The sequence below is a fragment of the Passer domesticus genome, unplaced genomic scaffold, assembly GCF_036417665.1.
Source record: "Passer domesticus isolate bPasDom1 unplaced genomic scaffold, bPasDom1.hap1 HAP1_SCAFFOLD_81, whole genome shotgun sequence".
NCBI lineage: Eukaryota > Metazoa > Chordata > Aves > Passeriformes > Passeridae > Passer > Passer domesticus.
This window is the reverse complement of record NW_026990178.1, coordinates 269,999-287,503: the sequence shown is the minus strand read 5'-3', so window position 1 is coordinate 287,503 and position 17,505 is coordinate 269,999. Positions and strand designations below refer to the sequence as shown.

Genomic DNA, 17,505 nt, shown 5'->3' with positions numbered 1-17,505 from the left:
TCCCTGTCCCAGCTCTGTCTCTGTCCCCTGTCCCTCTCCCAGGGCTGCCCAGCTCCCTCCCTTGTCTCCTGTTCCTCTCCCAGGGCTCTCTCTCTGTCCCCTGTCCCTGTCCCAGCTCTGTCTCTGTCCCTGTCCCAGCTCTCTCTGTCCCCTGTCCCTCTCCCAGCTCCCTCTCTGTCCCCTATCCCTCTCCCAGGGCTCTCTCTCTGTCCCCTGTCCCTGTCCCAGCTCTGTCTCTGTCCCCTGTCCCTGTCCCAGCTCCCTCTCTGTCCCCTGTTCCTCTCCCAGGGCTGCCCAGCTCCCTCTCTGTCCCCTGTCCCTGATTTCCAGAGCAGAGCCTGGCTGATTTGCTGGCTCCAGGCCGCCCCTGCGGAGCAGAGCTGCCCTGGCAGCTTCTCCTCTCTCCTGCCCTCCGGATTCCACCCTGCGGCCTCGTTTGTTTATTTCTGTAAATCCCTCCCCAGCACCTGTCGTGCTGCTGCTGTCCCTGTCCCACCCCTGAGGCCATGTGAGTGTCACACACAGCATCCCTGGGGCTGTCCCAGCTGTCCCCGTGTCCCATGGCCCTGGGGCTGCCCTGGCTGGCCCTGTGTCCCACAGTACCTCTTGTGCTGCTGCTGTCCCTGTCCCACCCCTGAGGCCATGTGAGTGTCACACACAGGATCCCCGGGGCTGTCCCCATGTCCCACAGCCCTGGGGCTGTCCCGGCTGTCCCTGTGTCCCACTGGCCCAGGGCTGTCCCGGCTGTCCCCGTGTCCCACTGGCCCCTGCGCTGCCTCCTGCCCTGCCTGTCCCCGTGTCCCACAGCCCTGGGGCTGTCCCGGCTGTCCCTGTGTCCCACTGGCCCAGGGCTGTCCCGGCTGTCCCCGTGTCCCACTGGCCCCTGCGCTGCCTCCTGCCCTGGCTGGCCCTGTGCCCACAGTGCCAGGGGAGGCACTGGGGCTGCAGCCAGGGACAGGAGCAGCTGCTTGGCCAGTGACACTGCCAGAGGCCAAGCCCGGAGCCACGGGAGCCCTTCGGGTGCTCTGTGCGGGGTGCTGGTTCTGGGGTGGGAGTGGGGCAGGCACTGAGCCCTTCCCACCATGAGACGTTCCCTCTTGGATCCCTCTGCCAGCTCCGGGCCTCAGCACGGGGGCGATATGGAGCTCCTGAAGTGAGTCCAGAGCAGGCCACGGAGATGCTTCGAGGGGTGAAGTCCCTCTGCTGTGGAGACAGCTGGGGGTGTCCAGCCTGGAGCAGAACCCAGGGAGACACCAAAGCCACTTCCACTGGCTACAGGAGCTCCAGGAGAGCTGGGGACAGACTTTGGACAAAGCACGGAGGGACGGGGGAAGGGAGAGCGGCTCCCCACCGCCACAGGGCAGTCAGATGGGACATTGGGAAGGGATTTTTCCCTGGCACGGTTCCCCAGAGCCGCGCCTGCCCCATCTCGGGAAGGGTCCAAGGGTCGTGCTGCCGCCTGCTGGTGGCACCCGGAACTGCAGCCGGGAGCGGCGCATGCGCGGTGCAGCTGATTTAAACCGCCCTCGCTGCTGCCCTCCTGTGGACAATTCCCGAACCGCAACTCCAGGAGATGAGCGGGTAAAGAGGGAAAATCCCCAATTTGAAAGAAAAATGAGTTTCCTGAGCGAAATACCAGGGATTTTTAAATAAATAAATGGGTGGTGCTGCCTCTGTCCCCTTTTCTCCATTTTATTTTTCATCCTTTTTCTTTCTGTTTCTTTTTTTTCCTCCCAATGCTAAAGTTGTGTTAGGTCAAATCAGGAACTTTGGAATTGGCCCCAAACTGATTATTCATCCTTTTTAAACTGCACTGAGCAGCCCCCGCCAGCTCCCTCAGTACTTTCTGGTGCTCCAGACCCTTCCACAGCTCCATCCCTTCCCTGGACACGCTCCAGCCCCTCCAGGTCCTTTGTGAGGGGCTGCAGTGAACAAAGAAAAAGGGAGGAACATTTCTCCAGCACCTCTTTGAAGATCGAGGTTTGAAAAATAAAGCTTTGAGTTGCCTCTAACAAAAACTGCAGGAACTGCTTTCTTTTAGGAAATGAGATGCCCGGCAGGAAAGGCGTTAAAGGAGCTGTAGCGGATACATCGGGCGAGCCAGTAGCAAATTTTGGTAAACTTTTGATATGCCAGGAAAGCAAGAATCAAATTTCTGATAAACATTTGATACACCAGACAAGCAAGGATCGGGTTTTTGATACATTTTTTATACATGAGGTGAGCAAGCAGCAATTTATTGATAAATGAGGCGAGGCAGCCAAGGAGCATTAGGAAGTGGCTGTGACATTGCCACTCCCAAGCCCCTCTATCGGGAAGTGCCCAAGCGGCCCCAGGTGCAGCCCAATCTCTGCTGTCCATGCTGTCCTGCGCTGTCCTGGCTGCTCCAGCTCCCTTCGTGCTGGTCCTGGTGCCCTGGCACTGCTCCCTCACTGGGCAGTTCTTGGAGGGGCTTCCTGTGGATGGATGCCTTGTTACAGTGACCATGGTGGCCACACACTGGCAATAATGGCCAAGTGGTAACAATGGCCACAGGGGTCACAGTGGACAAAGTGACCATAGTGGCCATAATGGCCTCAATAGCCTTGGTAGCCTCATTTCTCTGGGGGTCCTGGTGACCTTCGTGATCATGGTGGCCACACTGGCCCCCAAGACCACAGTGACCTTAGTGGCCTTGTGGCTTAGAGGGTTCCAACGGCCACTGCCATGGACACGGTAGCCAGGAGAAGCCCCCCATGTTGGGGGGAGTTCCTGGGGAGGCTCCCACCTGGAGGGAAAAAGAGAGGGGTCAGGGGGCCATGGGGTGAAGGGATCAGGGGAGGTCAGGGGGCCATAGGGGAAGGGGCAGAGGTAATGGGCAGTTCCTGGGGATGTGGGATGTCAGAGGGGACCATAATGAGGTCCCTTTCCCCTGTGCCCAGCCATGGGTGGTTTTGTGCCCCTGTGGGTGTCCCCAGCACTGGATGTCCCTGTCCCCCTTGCCTGGCACTGGGTGTCCCCATCCCCTGTGCCCCAGCAATGCTGTCCCTGTCCTTGTCACCAGCGCTGGGTGCCCTGCCTCCCACCCACAGTGGGTGTCCCCATCCCCTCTGGGCCATGCGTGTCCCCAGCACTGTGTGTTCTTGTCCCCAACCCTCACTGAGTGTCCCCATCCCCCCAGGTTGCTCCCATGATGTCACCTCCCAGCCACTCGCAGTTGTAGTTGCTGGAGTTCCCAGTGGAGCGAAGCTCAATCTGCACCTTCTTCCCTTCCCTGGTGACTTTGGTGACCTCAAAGGTCTCGAAGGGTGGGATCAGCACCTCCTTCTCACTTTGATTGAAGGAGAACTTGTGGATGTCAGCACCGCGGCATGTGTGCACCTCGAACATTGTGACGTTCCCATAACCCTGGGCCACGTTTTTGTCCAGTGATGATGAAGCAAATTGACCAAAGCGGACTTTCTCCCCAGGTGTCACATTGAACTGGACAGTCCTCACCCCCCTGAACACATCTGGACACTCATTAGGGCGTCTCAGCTTCTGGAGGGCCTGGGTCAGCAGGAAATGCAGCGTTTTGAAGTGGAAGTTGTCCCGGTATTCCTGGCTGGAGCGTCCAGCCTCGCGCACGGCCGCGTTGAACTGCTTGTGCACACCTGGCATCGTGTAGACCATGAGGGCAATGGCCTGGTCTTTGGTCAGAGTGGATGAATAGGAGCCCCTCTTCTGCCCCCTGTGGCCTTCACCCAGGCCTGGGAAAACTCCTTGTTGTCCTGGAACTCGGGGCCACTGAGGTCTGGCAAGGCCTCAGCCATGGCAGGGCCACAGTTCAGGTACTGGTCATCAAAGGAGTTCTGGGCCATGTCCAGGGGCACCACCTTGATGGCTGCAGTGGCCACGGTCATTGCCAGCAGTGCCAGGGTCTGAGCCAGGGGAGCCATGGAGAAGAGAGGCCACAGGGACCAGTGTGGGACACTGTGGGACACAGAGGGGACACAGAGGACAGACTGTGTGACACAGGGAGGACACTGGGGGACACCGGGGGATGCTGAAGGGACACCAATGGGCACCAGGGGTCGCCAATGGGAGAGGGGACACTGAGGGACATGGGGGACATGGGGAGGCTACCTTGGTTAGAGGCTGGGGAGTGACAGTGGGGTCAGCCCAGGGAGGGGGCCAGCCCTGGCCAGGAGACCCCTGGACATGTCCAGGGACCCTGATCCCAAATCCTGGGGTCATTCTTGGATGCCCCAGCATCCTCCAGTCATCCCAGAGACCCCCATCCCTCTTCCACAGTTTTGTGTCATTCCCCTGGGGTTCCCTCAGCCCACCCAAGACCCAAACTTGGGATCACTCCCTGAACCCCCAGCGTCCCTCTCAGCCTGCCCTCATACCCCAACACCACTCCCAGTCTGGTGTCCCCTTTGGAGTTGTTGGAAATGACACACCCCAGGACCCTAACTGAAATCCCAGGATCACCCCCTGCCCCCTGCAGTGTCCCCCAGCCCTCCCATGGCCCCAGTCACACTTCCAGGCTCCACCTGCTGCCCCCCAGAGCCCAGTGAACCCCAGTCCCATGTCCCCCAGTGTCCCCCAGCTTCCCCAAGGACTTCAACCCCACGTCACATTCCCCCCCAGGGCCCCCCCAGCGTCCCCCAGGGACCCAATCCCGATGCCATGGTCCCCTCTCCCCCAGTCCAAGTGGCCCCTGGAGTCCCCCCAGCCCCAATACCGAAATCGGCTGGAGTGAACTCCCTGATGAAACTGCAGGTATCAGAAAGCCGGAATTCTTTATCAGCTTGGACTCACAGCAGATCTCTCCTGGTCCTGCAGTTCAGAGGGACTTTGCCACTTCTATCCACTGTAATGATAAATATTCATTAAAATGGGCTTCTTAGCTAATAAAAACCCAGCACTTTTCCCATAAAAAAAATGTAGCATGGCTGCGCCTCTCTCCCTTTTATTTTCATGGAGAATTCCTAAAAAATCATCTGGAAGTAATTTTCGCTGAAGTCGCCAATATTCCAGATGACTTCGCCTGAACTTCCGCTTTGGCAGGCGCTGCTCCTTCTGTGTTTCAGGTCAAAAACCCCACTGGAGTTCCCCTTCATCTTATTCTCCTCTACTTTGAGCCACGTTTATTGTCCTGTGTAAATTCTTTTACATCCTTTTATCATTTTTCCCTGTCAGACTTTAAGCTGTAGCCAGCACCTTCAGCATGTGGGGGAAAAGCCACACTATGAAGAGCCAAGTGTTCACAAAGTGGTCTTGAAACTTGATTCAAATAAAGGGACAGAGTTTCCACAGCCGTGCCACCCTGGGGTTTCTCTCTCAAGCTTTTAGAATGCGCAGACTCCTTTTATCCCAAACTCCCAGCCTCATGTTGCCCTCTTCCTTTCCCCATTGGCTGAGGGACTGCGAAGGTACAGCCCTCCCGAACCACCTACCCCATATCCCCATTGAAGCTGTCATTTGCTCACAAAGTCCAGAAATTCAAGCTGTCAGGCTTATTCAATAGATTTTGTGAGGACCCATTTCTCTCATTACCTGAATGTTCAGGACTTCAAATTTTCTGGTCAAACCATCAGGGTTCTGTGACAAAATTCATGTCTGTAGAGATGTCAAGAATCATTTTGAAGACACAGACAACAATTCCTCCGAAACACCCCCAACCCTCTGAGTCGTTTTTCAAAGACATCCCCACCCATCTTTCCTATCAAATCCTTCCCTGTGGTGGCAGTGATTCCTTGGCACAGGTTGCCCACAGAAGCTGTGGCTGCCCCATCCCTGGCCGTGTCCAAGGCCAGGCTGGGCAGGCCCTGGAGCAGCCTGGCCCAGGGGAAGATGTCCCTGCCCATGGCAGGGCTGGCACCGCACGGGCTTTAAGGTCGCTCCATCCCAAACCATTGCAGAGCCCCGGGGCCGGAATGGGGCGGGCGCTCGGCAGCGCCAGCAGCTCGTGCTGCCGCCTGCTGGTGGCACCCGGAACTGCAGCCGGGAGCTGCACATGCGCAGTGCCGCTGATTTCCTGTGCTCGCCGCTGCCCTCGTGTGGACAATTCCCGAACTGCAACTGCCAGAATCCCCAAATCCCAGAATGGGTCAGGCTGGAAGGATCCAGAGCGGGCACCTGGCCCAACCTCCCAGCTCAGGCAGCGTCATCCCAGAGCACAGGATTTGGTCCAGAGCAACCGAGAACAGGACATGGCACTGGACAGATCGGGACACAGCCCTCCTGATGTGCCTCACTGGGCAGGGCAGAGGGACACGATTACTCCCTGACCTCCTAGCCCTGCTTTTCCCGACACCCCCTGGATCCCTCCTGGCCCCGGGACACACAGCCACCTCCACTGATCACCCACCAGCATGCCCAGGTCCTTCTGCAGAGCTGCTCCAGCAGATCCCCCCCAGCCAGGACTGGCACTGGGGACTGTCCCTCCCAAAGGGACAGGACCTGCCCTTGCCCTCTTCAACCTCCCAAGTTCCAGCCTTTAAGGTCCTCCTGAACTGTAGGATGTGGCAGGATGCTCTGCCTGGAATGGGCTAAGGGACAATGCCCCATTTGTGGCCATTGGGGCTGCATTGAGAGGGGTCTGGTGCTGATTTTGGTGCTGAATTAGGCTAAGACCAGCCTGAATCACCAACTCCAAACTGACAACTGAGGATGAAGCACCAGAGCTGGGCCTGGCTGTTCATCAGGTGACCCTGCGAATGTCCAGTCACCTCTCAGACAGAGATTCCTCTCCCCTGTTCCTGCTGGAAATGAAATGTATGTGAGGTTCCTCCCTTGGGAAGGCCTTCGTCCCTTCCTCCCTTGCTCCCCAAGGATTCTCCTCAAAGCTGAGAGAAAGAGACATTCTCAAGACTGTTGTTCTGGAGAATGACATCAAGCCCTGCTTAGGAATTGTCACATGTTGCTAGCTTTGTCAGATTTATTTAATGGAATTGTTATGGTAGCATAGATTAATAGAATTGCTTTGCACAATGGCCTTGGTGGCCACACTGGTCACTGTGGCTGTGGCAGCCTTGTGGCTCAGGGAGTCATGGTGGTCATTGCAGCCATGGCTGCCACAGGGACCACAGTGACCTCGCTGATCTTGGTGGCCTCGTGGCTCAGAGGATCCCAGTGGCCACTGCCAAGGCTGTGGTGGTCAGGAGGAGCCCTCCGAGGTGGAAGGAAGCCCTGGCAATTGTCCCACCTGGACGACAAAGAGGAGCAAAATGAGAGACCAGTGAGGGGGTGAGTGGGTCAGGAATGGCCAAAATGGGGGTTAAGGGGTGGCAGGAGTGATGGGGACATGAGGTGACAGGTGACAAGGTGTCGGAGGGGAACGGGGGGGTACAGGGGCCAGGGAGGTCAGGGGAGTCATGGTGGGCTTAGAGGTGGCAGCAGCCAGGGGGAGTCAGGGAGTGCCATAGGGGGGTCCTGGCCCACCCATGTTCCACACACAGGGCCCATCCCCACAGCACTGCCTTTATCAGAGTGGGACAGGGTTGGTACTCTGGGGGGTCCCTGTCACTGTCCCTGTCACTGTCCCTGTCCCTTGTCCCCTGGCATGGGTGTTCCTGTCCCCTCCCAGAAGTGGGGGTCCCTATCCCTGTGCCCTGTCACAGGGGTTCCTGTCCCTGTGCTCACAATGAGTCTCCCCAGACTTGGTGTCTGCAGCCCAGGGTATCCTTGTCCCCCCACACACAGTGGCTGTCCCTGTCCCAGTCCCCAGTGAGTGTCACTGTCCCCTCTGCCTTCTCATGGGTGTCCCCATGGCCACAGTGGGTGTCCCCATCTCCCCAGGCTGTCCCCTCTGGCATCACCTCGCAGCCACTCGCAGTTGTAGTTGCTGAAGGTCCCGGTGGAGCGGAGCTGGATCTGTGTCTTGTCCCGTTCCCGGGTGACTTGGGTGACCTTGAAGGTCTCGAAGGGTGGGATCAGCACCACCCCCTCTCCTGGATGTTCAGTAAAAAACTGGATTTCCACGCCATGGCACGTGTGCAGCTCGACTAACATGAGATCGGAGCACTGCCCACTTGGTTTGCTCAGGAACGATGACATGAATTGACCGAACCGGACGATGTCACCATGCTGCGTGTCAAACCGGGGCCCACACATCCACAGGAACACGTCGAGACACTGCCCTTTCTGAGCATCCCTCAGCGTCGCCAGGGCATCGGTCAGCAGGAAATGCAGCGTTTTGAAGTGGAAATTGTACCAATATTCCTGGCGGGAGCGCCCGGCCACACGTACAGCATCATTGAACATATCGGACAGGCCACCCATTGTCAAGGTCATGATGGCAGTGGCCTGTTCTGGGGACAGAGGGGATGTAGGGGACCCCCGACTCTGCCACTTGGCCTTTGCCCTTGCCCAAGCCTCGGCAAACTTCTTGTTCTGATGGAACTCGTAGGAGTGGAGGGCCGGTAATTCTGCTGTCATGGCAGGGCTGCAGCCCTGGTACTGGTCATCGAAGGAGTCCTGGGCCATGTCCAGGGGGATCACCTGGATGGCCACAGTAGCCATGGTCATTGCCAGCAGTGCCAGGGTCTGAGCCAGGGGCGCCATGGAGAGGAGAGGCCACAGGGACCAGTGTGGGACACTGGAGACATTGAGGGGACAGAGAGGGGACATGAAGGAGACATGGGGAAAGTTCCTCAGTGAGGGACTGGGCAGGAGAGTGGGGTCATACCAGGGGGAAGGGAGGTACTCCTGGCTAGCAGACTCCTGGGCATGTCTGGGGTCCCTGATCCTGAATCCTGGGATTACTTATGTGTCCCCAACTTTCCCCAGCCCCCAGGGACCCCAATCCCAATCCCACAGTATTACAGCCCACCAGAAGCCCAATCCTACTCCCATGATGACAAGTCCCTCAGCCTCCATAGGACCCCAACCCAAATCCTGGGGTCACTCCCTGAGGCCCTCATTGTCCCTCTCGACCTGTCTCCAGACTCCACTCCCACTCTTAGTCCCCAGTTTCTTCAGTGTCACCCCAGAATCTCAGCACAAAGCCTGGCGTCACGTTCTGTCCCCCACAGTGTCTCCCAGGCCCCCCCATGCCCCCAGTCCCACTCCCACCATCTCTGTGCCTCCCGCCTCATTTTCCCCCACAAAAGCCCATGACCCCAGTCCCAGTCCTGTGACTCCTCCAGTGTCCCCACAGGACCACAATCCCAATCCCACCATCACATGTCCCCCCCCAAACCTAGGGGTCCCTGGAGTCCCCCCCAGCACCTGATACCAAAATCGGCCGGAGTGAACTCCCTGATGGAACTGGAGGTATCAGATAGCTGGGATTCAGTATCAGCTCAGACGCACAGCAGATCTCTCCTGGTCCTGCAGGTCGTAGGGGACTTTGCCACACAGAATTTATCCAGCATAATTATAAATATTTATTGAAATGGGTTTCCTATCTAATACAGAAACAGCATTTTTGCTGTAAATAGGTGGCATAGCCCTGCCTCTCTCTGGAAATCCTCTTATTGTCCTGGAGAATTCCTGAACAGTAATCAGGAAGCCATTTCAATGAGTGTCCCAATATCCCACATGACCTCACCTCAAACTTTCACTTTCGCAAGGCGCTGCTCCTTCTGTGGTACAGAACTTGACAAAAAAACCCTTCCCTCCATCTCTTTCTCCACTGCTTCAAGCCATGTTTATTGCCCTGTGTAAATTCTTTTACATCCTTTTATCATTTTTGCCTGTCAGACTTCGAGCTCTACCCAGCACCTTCAGCATGTGAGGAAAAGCCACACTATGAAAAGCCAAGTGTCCACAAAGCAGTCTTGAAACTTGATTTCAATAAAGAGACAGACTTTCCACAGCCATATCCCCGTGGGGTTTCTCTCTTGAGGTATCAGAGGGCACAGCCTCCTTTTATCCCAAACCCCCGGCAGCATGGTGCCCTCTCCTCTTCCCCACGGGCTGAGGGACTGGGAAGGTGCAGCAGTCCCAAACCAATTACCCCACATCCCCCTTGAATCTGACATCTGTGTCTTGTCCTGTTCCGGCGTGACTTGGATGACCTTGAAGGTCTCAAACGGTGGGATCAGCACCACTGGCTGTCCCGGATGTTCGGTAAAAAACTGGATTTCCACACCATGGCATGTGCGCAGCTCGACTAACGTGAGATTGGAGCACTTGCCAGGTGGTTTGCTCAGGAACAATGACATGAATTGACCGAACCGGACGATGTCACCATGCTGCGTGTCGAGTTGGACCCCACACGCCCACATGAACACATCGAGACACTGCCCTTTCTGAGCATCCCTCAGCGTCGCCAGGGCGTCGGTCAGCAGGAAATGCAGCGTTTTGAAGTGGAAATTGTCCCAGTATTCCTGGCGGGAGCGCCCGGCCACACGCATAGCATTATTGAACATATCGGACAGGCCATCTGTTGTGAAGGCCATGATGGCAGTGGGCTGTTCTGGGGACAGAGGGGACGTAGGGGACCCCTGACTCTGCCACTTAGCCATGGCCTTTTCCCAAACCTCAGCAAACTTCTTGTTCTGCTGGAACTCGCAACAGTGGAGGGCCAGTAATACTGCTGTCATGGCAGGGCCACAGCCCTGGTACTGGTCATCGAAGGAGTCTTGGGCCATGTCCAGGGGGATCACCTCGATGGCCGCAGTAGACATGATCATTACTAGCAGTGCCAGGGTCTGAGCCAGGGGGGCCATGGAGAGGAGAGGCCACAGAGACCAGAGTAGGACACTGGAGACACTGAGGGGTCACGCAGGAGACACTGGGGGACACAGAGGGGACACGGAGGAGACACAGAGGAGACACAGAGGAGAGTTCCTCAGTGAGGGACTGGGCAGGGGAGTGTGGTCAGCCCAGGGGGAAGGGAGGCACTCCTGGCTAGCAGACCCCTGGGCATGTTTGGGGTCCCTGATCCTGAATCCTGGGGTTGCTTATGCCTCCCCAATGTCCCCCAGCCCCCAGGTACACCAATCCAAATCCCACAGTACTGTGTTCTCCTGGAGCTCCAGAAACCCAACCCTACTCCCATGACTACAAGTCCCTCAGCCCCCATACGACTCCAACCCAAATCCTGGGGTCACTCCCTGAACCCCCCTGCACTACTCGGCCTGTCCCCAGACTCCACTCCTGTTGGAACCCAGGACACCTCTCTGGATGCCCTGGATGTCTCAAAGCCCTGGCAGGGGCTCGGAGACCCTGGCAGGAAGCCAAAGACACCTGGAAATTCGATCTTAATTCATGGAGGAAATCGCCAACCTTATATAAAGAATTACAGGCCACAAAAGTTTAAGTCGTATAGTAGTAGCAATCAGAGGGTGAAGGGAAAAACTTTGGAGCACTGTACAGGGGGGTTTTGAACCTTGTACAGGGGGGTTTGGAATCCTGTACATGGGGGTCAGGAGTTCTAAGATGGAGGGATTTGGGCATGCCCTGTCCTTCTTCTTTCTTCTCCTTGGCATCCATGTTCAGGATGATGTCGGCATGTGTGGATTGGTTCATGGTGAAGGTGCACTTGCCAACAAGGGCGAAAAGTATTGGAAATAGAAGGTAAATATCTAATACGTAATTTTCACTATAAAAGAGACAACTGCCCCGTGGGCGGGAGAGAGTGCCCTTGGCTGTCCTGCTGATCAGACCTTGGCTGGACAGACAGAAAAACTCTGTAGATAAGGAACAATAAACTCAACTGAAGACCGAAAAGCAAGAGTCCAGACTCCTTCTTCGAAAGCGCGGCCTGCCCAGAACCACCTTTTCCCATGTTGGGGCACAGACAAGTAACAGCCAACCCCGACACACTCCCACTCCCTAATTTCTTCAGTGTCACCCCAGAACCTCAGCACAAAGACTGGAATCACGTTCTGTCCCCCACAGTGTCTCCCAGCCCTCCCATGACCACAATCCCACTCCCACAATTGCCTGGTCCCCCTCCCGCCTCATTCTCCTCCAGAGCAGCCCATGACCCCAGTCCCAGTCCTGTGACTCCACCAGTGTCCCTGCACAACTGCAATCCCAATCCCAATCCCACAGTCACATGTCCCACCCCCCCCACCTAGGGGTCCCCTGGAGTCCCCCCAGCACCTGATACCGAAATTGGTTGGAGTGAAATCCCTGATGGAACTGGAGGTATCAGAGAGCTGGGATTCCTTATCAGCTCAGACGCACAGCAGATCTCTTCTGCAGCTCCGTGGGGACTTTGCCACACGGAATTAATTCAGAAAAATAATAAATATTTATTGAAATGGGTTTCCTATCTAATACAGAAACAGCATTTTTGCTGTAAATAGGTGGCATGGCTCTGCCTCTCTCTGGAAATCCTCTTATTGTCCTGGAGAATTCCTGAACAGTAATCAGGAAGCCATTTCAATGAGTGTCCCAATATCCCACATGACCTCACCTCTAACTTTCACTTTCGCAAGGCGCTGCTCCTTCTGTGGTACAGAACTTGACAAAAAAACCCTTCCCTCCATCTCTTTCTCCACTGCTTCAAGCCATGTTTATTGTCCTCTATAAATACTTTTACATCCTTTTATCATTTTTGCCTGTCAGACTATAAGCTCTACCCAGCACCTTCAGCATGTGAGGAAAAGCCACACTATGAAAAGCCAAGTGTCCACAAAGCAGTCTTGAAACTTGATTTCAATAAAGAGACAGACTTTCCACAGCCATATCCCCGTGGGGTTTCTCTCTTGAGGTATCAGAGGGCACAGCCTCCTTTTATCCCAAATCCCCAGCAGCATGGTGCCCTCTCTCTTTCCCCACTGGCTGAGGGACTGAGAAGGTGCAGCAGTCCCAAACCAATTACCCCGCATCCCCCTTGAACCTGACATTTTCTCCCAAAGTTCAGAAGTTCAGGCTGTCTGGAGTATGGAATAGACTTCGTGGGGATCCATTTCTGTTATTAGCCAAAAGTACAGGACTTCAAACTTTATGGTCAAACCATCACGGTTCTGTGACAAAATTCATGTCTTCTCATGCAGAGATGTCAAGAATCATCTTGAAGACACAAACAACCATTGACAACCATTCCCCCTAAAGACTTCTACCCTCTGAGTCGTTTTTCAAAGACATCACCACCCATCTTTCCTATCAAATCCTTCCCTGTGGCGGCAGTGATTCCTTGGCACAGGTTGCCCACAGAAGCTGGGGCTGGCCCACCCCTGGCCGTGTTCAAGGCCAGGTTGGGCAGTGCCTGGAGCAGCCTGGCCCAGGGGAAGATGTCCCTGCCCATGGCAGGGCTGGCACCGCACGGGCTTTAAGGTCGCTCCATCCCAAACCATTGCAGAGGCCCCGGGGCCGGGATGGGGCGGGCGCTCGGCAGCGCCAGCAGCCCGTGCTGCCGTCTGCTGGTGGCACCCGGAACTGCAGCTGGGGACAGCACATGCGCAGTGCCGCTGATTTCCTGTGCTCGCCGCTGCCCTCCAGTGGACAATTCCCGAACTGCAACTGCCAGAATCCCCAAATCCCAGAATGGGTCAGGCTGGAAGGAACAAGAGTGGGCACCTGGCCCAACCTCCCAGCTCAGGCAGCGTCATCCCAGAGCACAGGATTTGGTCCAGAGCAACCGAGAGCAGGACATGGCACTGGACAGATCGGGACACAGCACTCCTGATGTGCCTCACTGAGCAGGGCAGAGGGGCATGGTCACACACTCACATCCTGGCCCTGCTTTTCCCAACACCCGCTGGATCTCTCCTGGCCCCAGTACGCACAGCCAGCTCCACTGATCACCCACCAGCACCCCCAGGTTCTTCTCCAGAGCTGCTCCAGCATGTCCTGCCCAGCCTGGACTGGCACTGAGGACTGTCCCTCCCAAAGGGACAGGACCTGCTCTTGCCCTCTTCAACCTCCCAATTCCCAGCCTTTAAGGTCACCCTGAACTGTAGGATGTGGCAGGATGCTCTGCCTGGAATGGGCTAAGGGACAATTCCCCAATTGTGGCCATTGGGGTTGCATTGAGAGGGGTCTGGTGCTGATTTTGGTGCTGAGTTGGGCTGAAATCAGACCAAATCCCCTACCCCAAACTGACAACTGAGGCTGAAGCACCAGAGCTGGGCCTGTCAGTCCATCAGGTGACCCTGCGAATGTCCAGTCACCTCTCAGACAGAGATTCCTCTCCCCTGTTCCTGCTGGAAATGAAATGTATGTGAGGTTCCTCCCTTGGGAAGGCCTTCCTTCCTTCCTCCCTTGCTCCCCAAGGATTCTCCTCAAAGCTGAGAGAAAGAGACATTCTCACCACTGTCGTTCTGAAGAATGACATAGAGCCCTGCTTAGGAATTGTCACTTTTTGCTAGTTTTGTCAGATTTATTTAATGGAATTGTTATGGTAGAATAGATTAATAGAATTGCTTTGCACAATGGCCTTGGTGGCCACACTGGTCACAGTGGCTGTGGCAGCCTTGTGGCTCAGGGAGTCTTGGTGATCTTGGTGGCCATGGTTGCCACAGGGACCACAGTGACCTCGCTGATCTTGGTGGCCTTGTGGCTCAGAGGATCCCGGTGACCACTGCCAAGGCTGTGGTAGTCAAGAGGAGTCCTCCGAGGTGGAAGGAAGCCCTGGGGACGCTCCCACCTGGGGGACAAAGAGAGGGATGTCAGGGGAATCATGCGGGCAGTGAGGGGGTTGGGACAGCCATAATGGGGGGTTAGGAGTGGCAGGAGAGATGGGGGCCATGAGGTGACAGGTGAGAGGGTGTCGTGGGTGGGGGATATGGGGGGTAGAGGGGCTAGGTAGGGCAGCAGGGTCATGGTGGGCTTAGGGGTGACAGGGGTCAGGGGAGTCAGGGGTGCCATGGGGGGTGACAGGGGGTGACAGGGGTTCAGGGAGTGCTGTAGGGGGTCATGGACCACCCACGTCCAGAACACAGGGCCCATCCCCATAGCACTGCATTTGGTGGGAAGGGATAGAATTGGAATGGGGACATCCCTGTCTCTGTCCCTGTCCCTGTTGTCCCCTGGCAGGGTGTCCCTGTCCATGTCCCCTCCCAGATGTCGGGGTCCCCATCCCTGTGCCCTGTCATGGGCGTTCCTGTCCCCATGTCCACAGGGGGTAGCCCCAAACTTGGTGTCCCCAGCATGGACTGTCCCTTTCCCCAAACTCTCAGTGAGTGCCCCCACTGCCTGTGCCCTGTCATGGGTGTGCCCTGTCCACTGTCGATCTCCCCAGCACTGGGTGTTGCTGTGCCCCCACAACCCCAGTGAGTGTCCCCAGCACTGGGTATCCCTGTCCTTGTCCCCAGCAGTTGGTGTCCTTGTCCCACCCACACAGTGGCTGGCTATATCCCTGTCACCCATCCCCAGTGAGTGTCATTGTCCCTGTGCCTTCTTATGGGTGTCCCCAAGGCCACAGTGGGTGTCCCCATCTCCCCAGTCTGTCACCTGTGCTGTCACCTCCCAGCCACTCGCAGTTGTATTTGCTGAAGGTCCCGGTGGAGCAGAGCTGGATCCTCACGCTGTCCCCTTCCTGGCTGACTTTGATGACCTTGAAGGTCTCAAAGGGTGGGATCAGCACCTCCTTCTCGCCGGGATACTTGGAGAATTCCCGGATTTCCACACCATGGCACGTGTGCACCTGGAACACCGTGTCTATCCCGAATCCCTTAGCAGTTTTTGCACTCTGTGAAGCCGACGCAAATTGACCAAACCGGACAATGTCACCTTGCTCTGCCTTGAACCGGACTCCCTCCACCCCCCGGGAAACGTTGTGACACTGCCGTCCCTGAGCGTCCCTCAGTGTCACCAGGGCCTGGGTCAGCAGGAAATGCAGCATTTTGAAGTGGAAGTTGTCCCAGTATTCCTGGCGGGAGCGCCCAGCCGTGCGCACAGCCGCGTTGAACTCTCTGTACAGCTCATCCATCGTGTAGGCCATGAGGGCGATGGCCTGGGCTGGGGACGACAGAGGGGACAGAGGGGACCCCCGACTCTGCCACTCGACTGTGGCCATAGGCCAGGCCTGGGCAAAGAGAGGGTTCTGCTGGAACTCGCAACAGTTGAGGGCCGGTAATACTGCTGTCATGGCAGGGCCGCAGCCCTGGTACTGGTCATCGAAGGAGTCTTGGGCCATGTCCAGGGGGATCATTTTGACGGCTGTGGTGACCATGGCCATCGCCAGCAGTGCCAGGGTCTGAGCCAGGGGCGCCATGGCGGGGAGAGGCCACAGGGACCAGGGAGGGAAACTGGGGGACACAGAGGGGACACAGAGGAGACACAGGGAGGGTTCCTCAGTGAGGGACTTGGCAGGGGAGTGGAGTCAGCCCAGAGGGAAGGGAGGCACTACTGGCTAGCAGACCCCTGGGCATGTCTGGGGTCCCTGATCCTGAATCCTGGGGTTACTTATGTGTCCCCAACTTCCCCCAGCCCCCAGGGACCCCAATCCAAATCCCACAGTACCATGGCCCCCCAGAAGCCCAATCCTACTCCCATGACTACAAGTCCCTCAGCCCCCATACGACCCCAACCCAAATCCTGGGGTCACTCCCTGAGCTCCTCGTTGTCCTCCTCAGCTTGTCTCCAGACTCCATTCCCACTCCCAGTCCCCAATTTCTTCAGCATCACCCCAGAACCTCAGCACAAATCCAGGCATCATGCGCTGCCACCACAGTGTCCCCCAGGCCTCCCACGACCACAATCCCACTCCCACCATCTCCTGTATCCCCCCTCATTTTCCCCCAGAGCAGCCCATGACCCCAGTTCCAGTCCTGTGACTCCACCAGTGTCCTTGCACAACTGCAATCCCAATCCTAATCCCATATTCACATGTCCCCCCCCCCCACCTAGGAGTCCCCTGGAGTCCCCCCAGCACCTGATACCAAAATTGGTCAGAGTGAAATCCATGATGGAACTGAAGGTATCAGAGAGCTGGGATTCCTTATCAGCTAAGACTCACAGCAGATCTCTCCTGGTCCTGCAGCTCAGGGGGACTTTGCCACACAGAATTTATCCAGCAAAATTATAAATATTTATTTAAATGGGTTTCCTATCTAATACAGAAACAGCATAGGTGGCCTGGCTCTGCCTCTCTCTGGAAATCCTCTTATTGTCCTGGAGAATTCCTGAACAGTAATCAGGAAGCCATTTCAATGAGTGTCCCAATATTCCACATGACCTCACCTCAACCTTTCACTTTCGCAAGGCGCTGCTCCTTCTGTGGTACAGAACTTGTCAGAAAACCCTTCCCTCCATCTCTTTCTCCACTGCTTCAAGCCATGTTTATTGTCCTCTATAAATACTTTTACATCCTTTTATCATTTTTGCCTGTCAGACTTTAAGCTCTACCCAGCACCTTCAGCATGTGAGGAAAAGCCACACTATGAAAAGCCAAGTGTCCACAAAGCAGTCCTGAAACTTGATTTCAATAAAGAGACAGACTTTCCACAGCCATATCCCCATGGGGTTTCTCTCTTGAGGTATCAGAGGGCACAGCCTCCTTTTATCCCAAATTCCCAGCAGCATGGTGCCCTCTCTCTTTCCCCACTGCCTGAGGGACTGGGAAGGTGCAGCAGTCCCAAACCAATTACCCCGCATCCCCCTTGAACCTGACATTTTCTCCCAAAGTTCAGAAGT

At 56.2% G+C, this 17,505-nt stretch overlaps 4 protein-coding genes across 7 annotated transcripts; all 4 read right to left on the bottom strand.

Annotated features, from left to right (window-relative positions):
* Positions 1 to 2,063: 2,063 nt before the first annotated feature.
* Positions 2,064 to 4,224, bottom strand: LOC135293156 (NAD(P)(+)--arginine ADP-ribosyltransferase 2-like). The gene is given in 3 exon segments (XM_064407140.1): positions 2,064 to 2,767; positions 3,180 to 3,707; positions 3,710 to 4,224. Coding segments are annotated over 3 exon segments (822 nt in total). The 5' UTR covers positions 3,918 to 4,224; the 3' UTR covers positions 2,064 to 2,681.
* A 2,669-nt stretch (positions 4,225 to 6,893) lies between these two features.
* Positions 6,894 to 9,326, bottom strand: LOC135293155 (erythroblast NAD(P)(+)--arginine ADP-ribosyltransferase-like). Of its 3 annotated transcripts, none has more exons than XM_064407138.1 (3): positions 9,199 to 9,326; positions 7,788 to 8,566; positions 6,894 to 7,174 (listed from the first exon to the last, which is right to left on the bottom strand). In XM_064407138.1, the coding sequence occupies exons 2-3, from the start codon at positions 8,530 to 8,532 to the stop codon at positions 7,089 to 7,091; spliced, it is 831 nt and encodes a 276-aa protein (XP_064263208.1). In that variant the 5' UTR covers positions 8,533 to 8,566; positions 9,199 to 9,326; the 3' UTR covers positions 6,894 to 7,088. The 3 variants fall into 3 exon arrangements, with proteins under 3 accessions (XP_064263208.1, XP_064263209.1, XP_064263207.1); XM_064407139.1 differs by having other exon boundaries at positions 9,206 to 9,308; XM_064407137.1 differs by lacking the exon at positions 9,199 to 9,326 and having other exon boundaries at positions 7,788 to 8,734.
* Positions 9,327 to 9,419: 93 nt separating this feature from the next.
* LOC135293154 (erythroblast NAD(P)(+)--arginine ADP-ribosyltransferase-like) lies at positions 9,420 to 11,799 on the bottom strand. The gene has a single exon (XM_064407136.1). The coding sequence runs from the start codon at positions 10,641 to 10,643 to the stop codon at positions 9,696 to 9,698; it is 948 nt and encodes a 315-aa protein (XP_064263206.1). The 5' UTR covers positions 10,644 to 11,799; the 3' UTR covers positions 9,420 to 9,695.
* A 2,414-nt stretch (positions 11,800 to 14,213) lies between these two features.
* On the bottom strand, positions 14,214 to 16,897 carry LOC135293159 (erythroblast NAD(P)(+)--arginine ADP-ribosyltransferase-like). 2 transcript variants are annotated; one of them, XM_064407142.1, is made up of 3 exons: positions 16,829 to 16,897; positions 15,322 to 16,118; positions 14,214 to 14,515 (listed from the first exon to the last, which is right to left on the bottom strand). In XM_064407142.1, exons 2-3 carry the CDS (start codon positions 16,082 to 16,084, stop codon positions 14,430 to 14,432), a joined length of 849 nt encoding a protein of 282 aa, XP_064263212.1. In that variant the 5' UTR covers positions 16,085 to 16,118; positions 16,829 to 16,897; the 3' UTR covers positions 14,214 to 14,429. The 2 variants fall into 2 exon arrangements, with proteins under 2 accessions (XP_064263212.1, XP_064263211.1); XM_064407141.1 differs by having other exon boundaries at positions 16,745 to 16,859.
* Between the last annotated feature and the right edge of the window lie 608 nt (positions 16,898 to 17,505).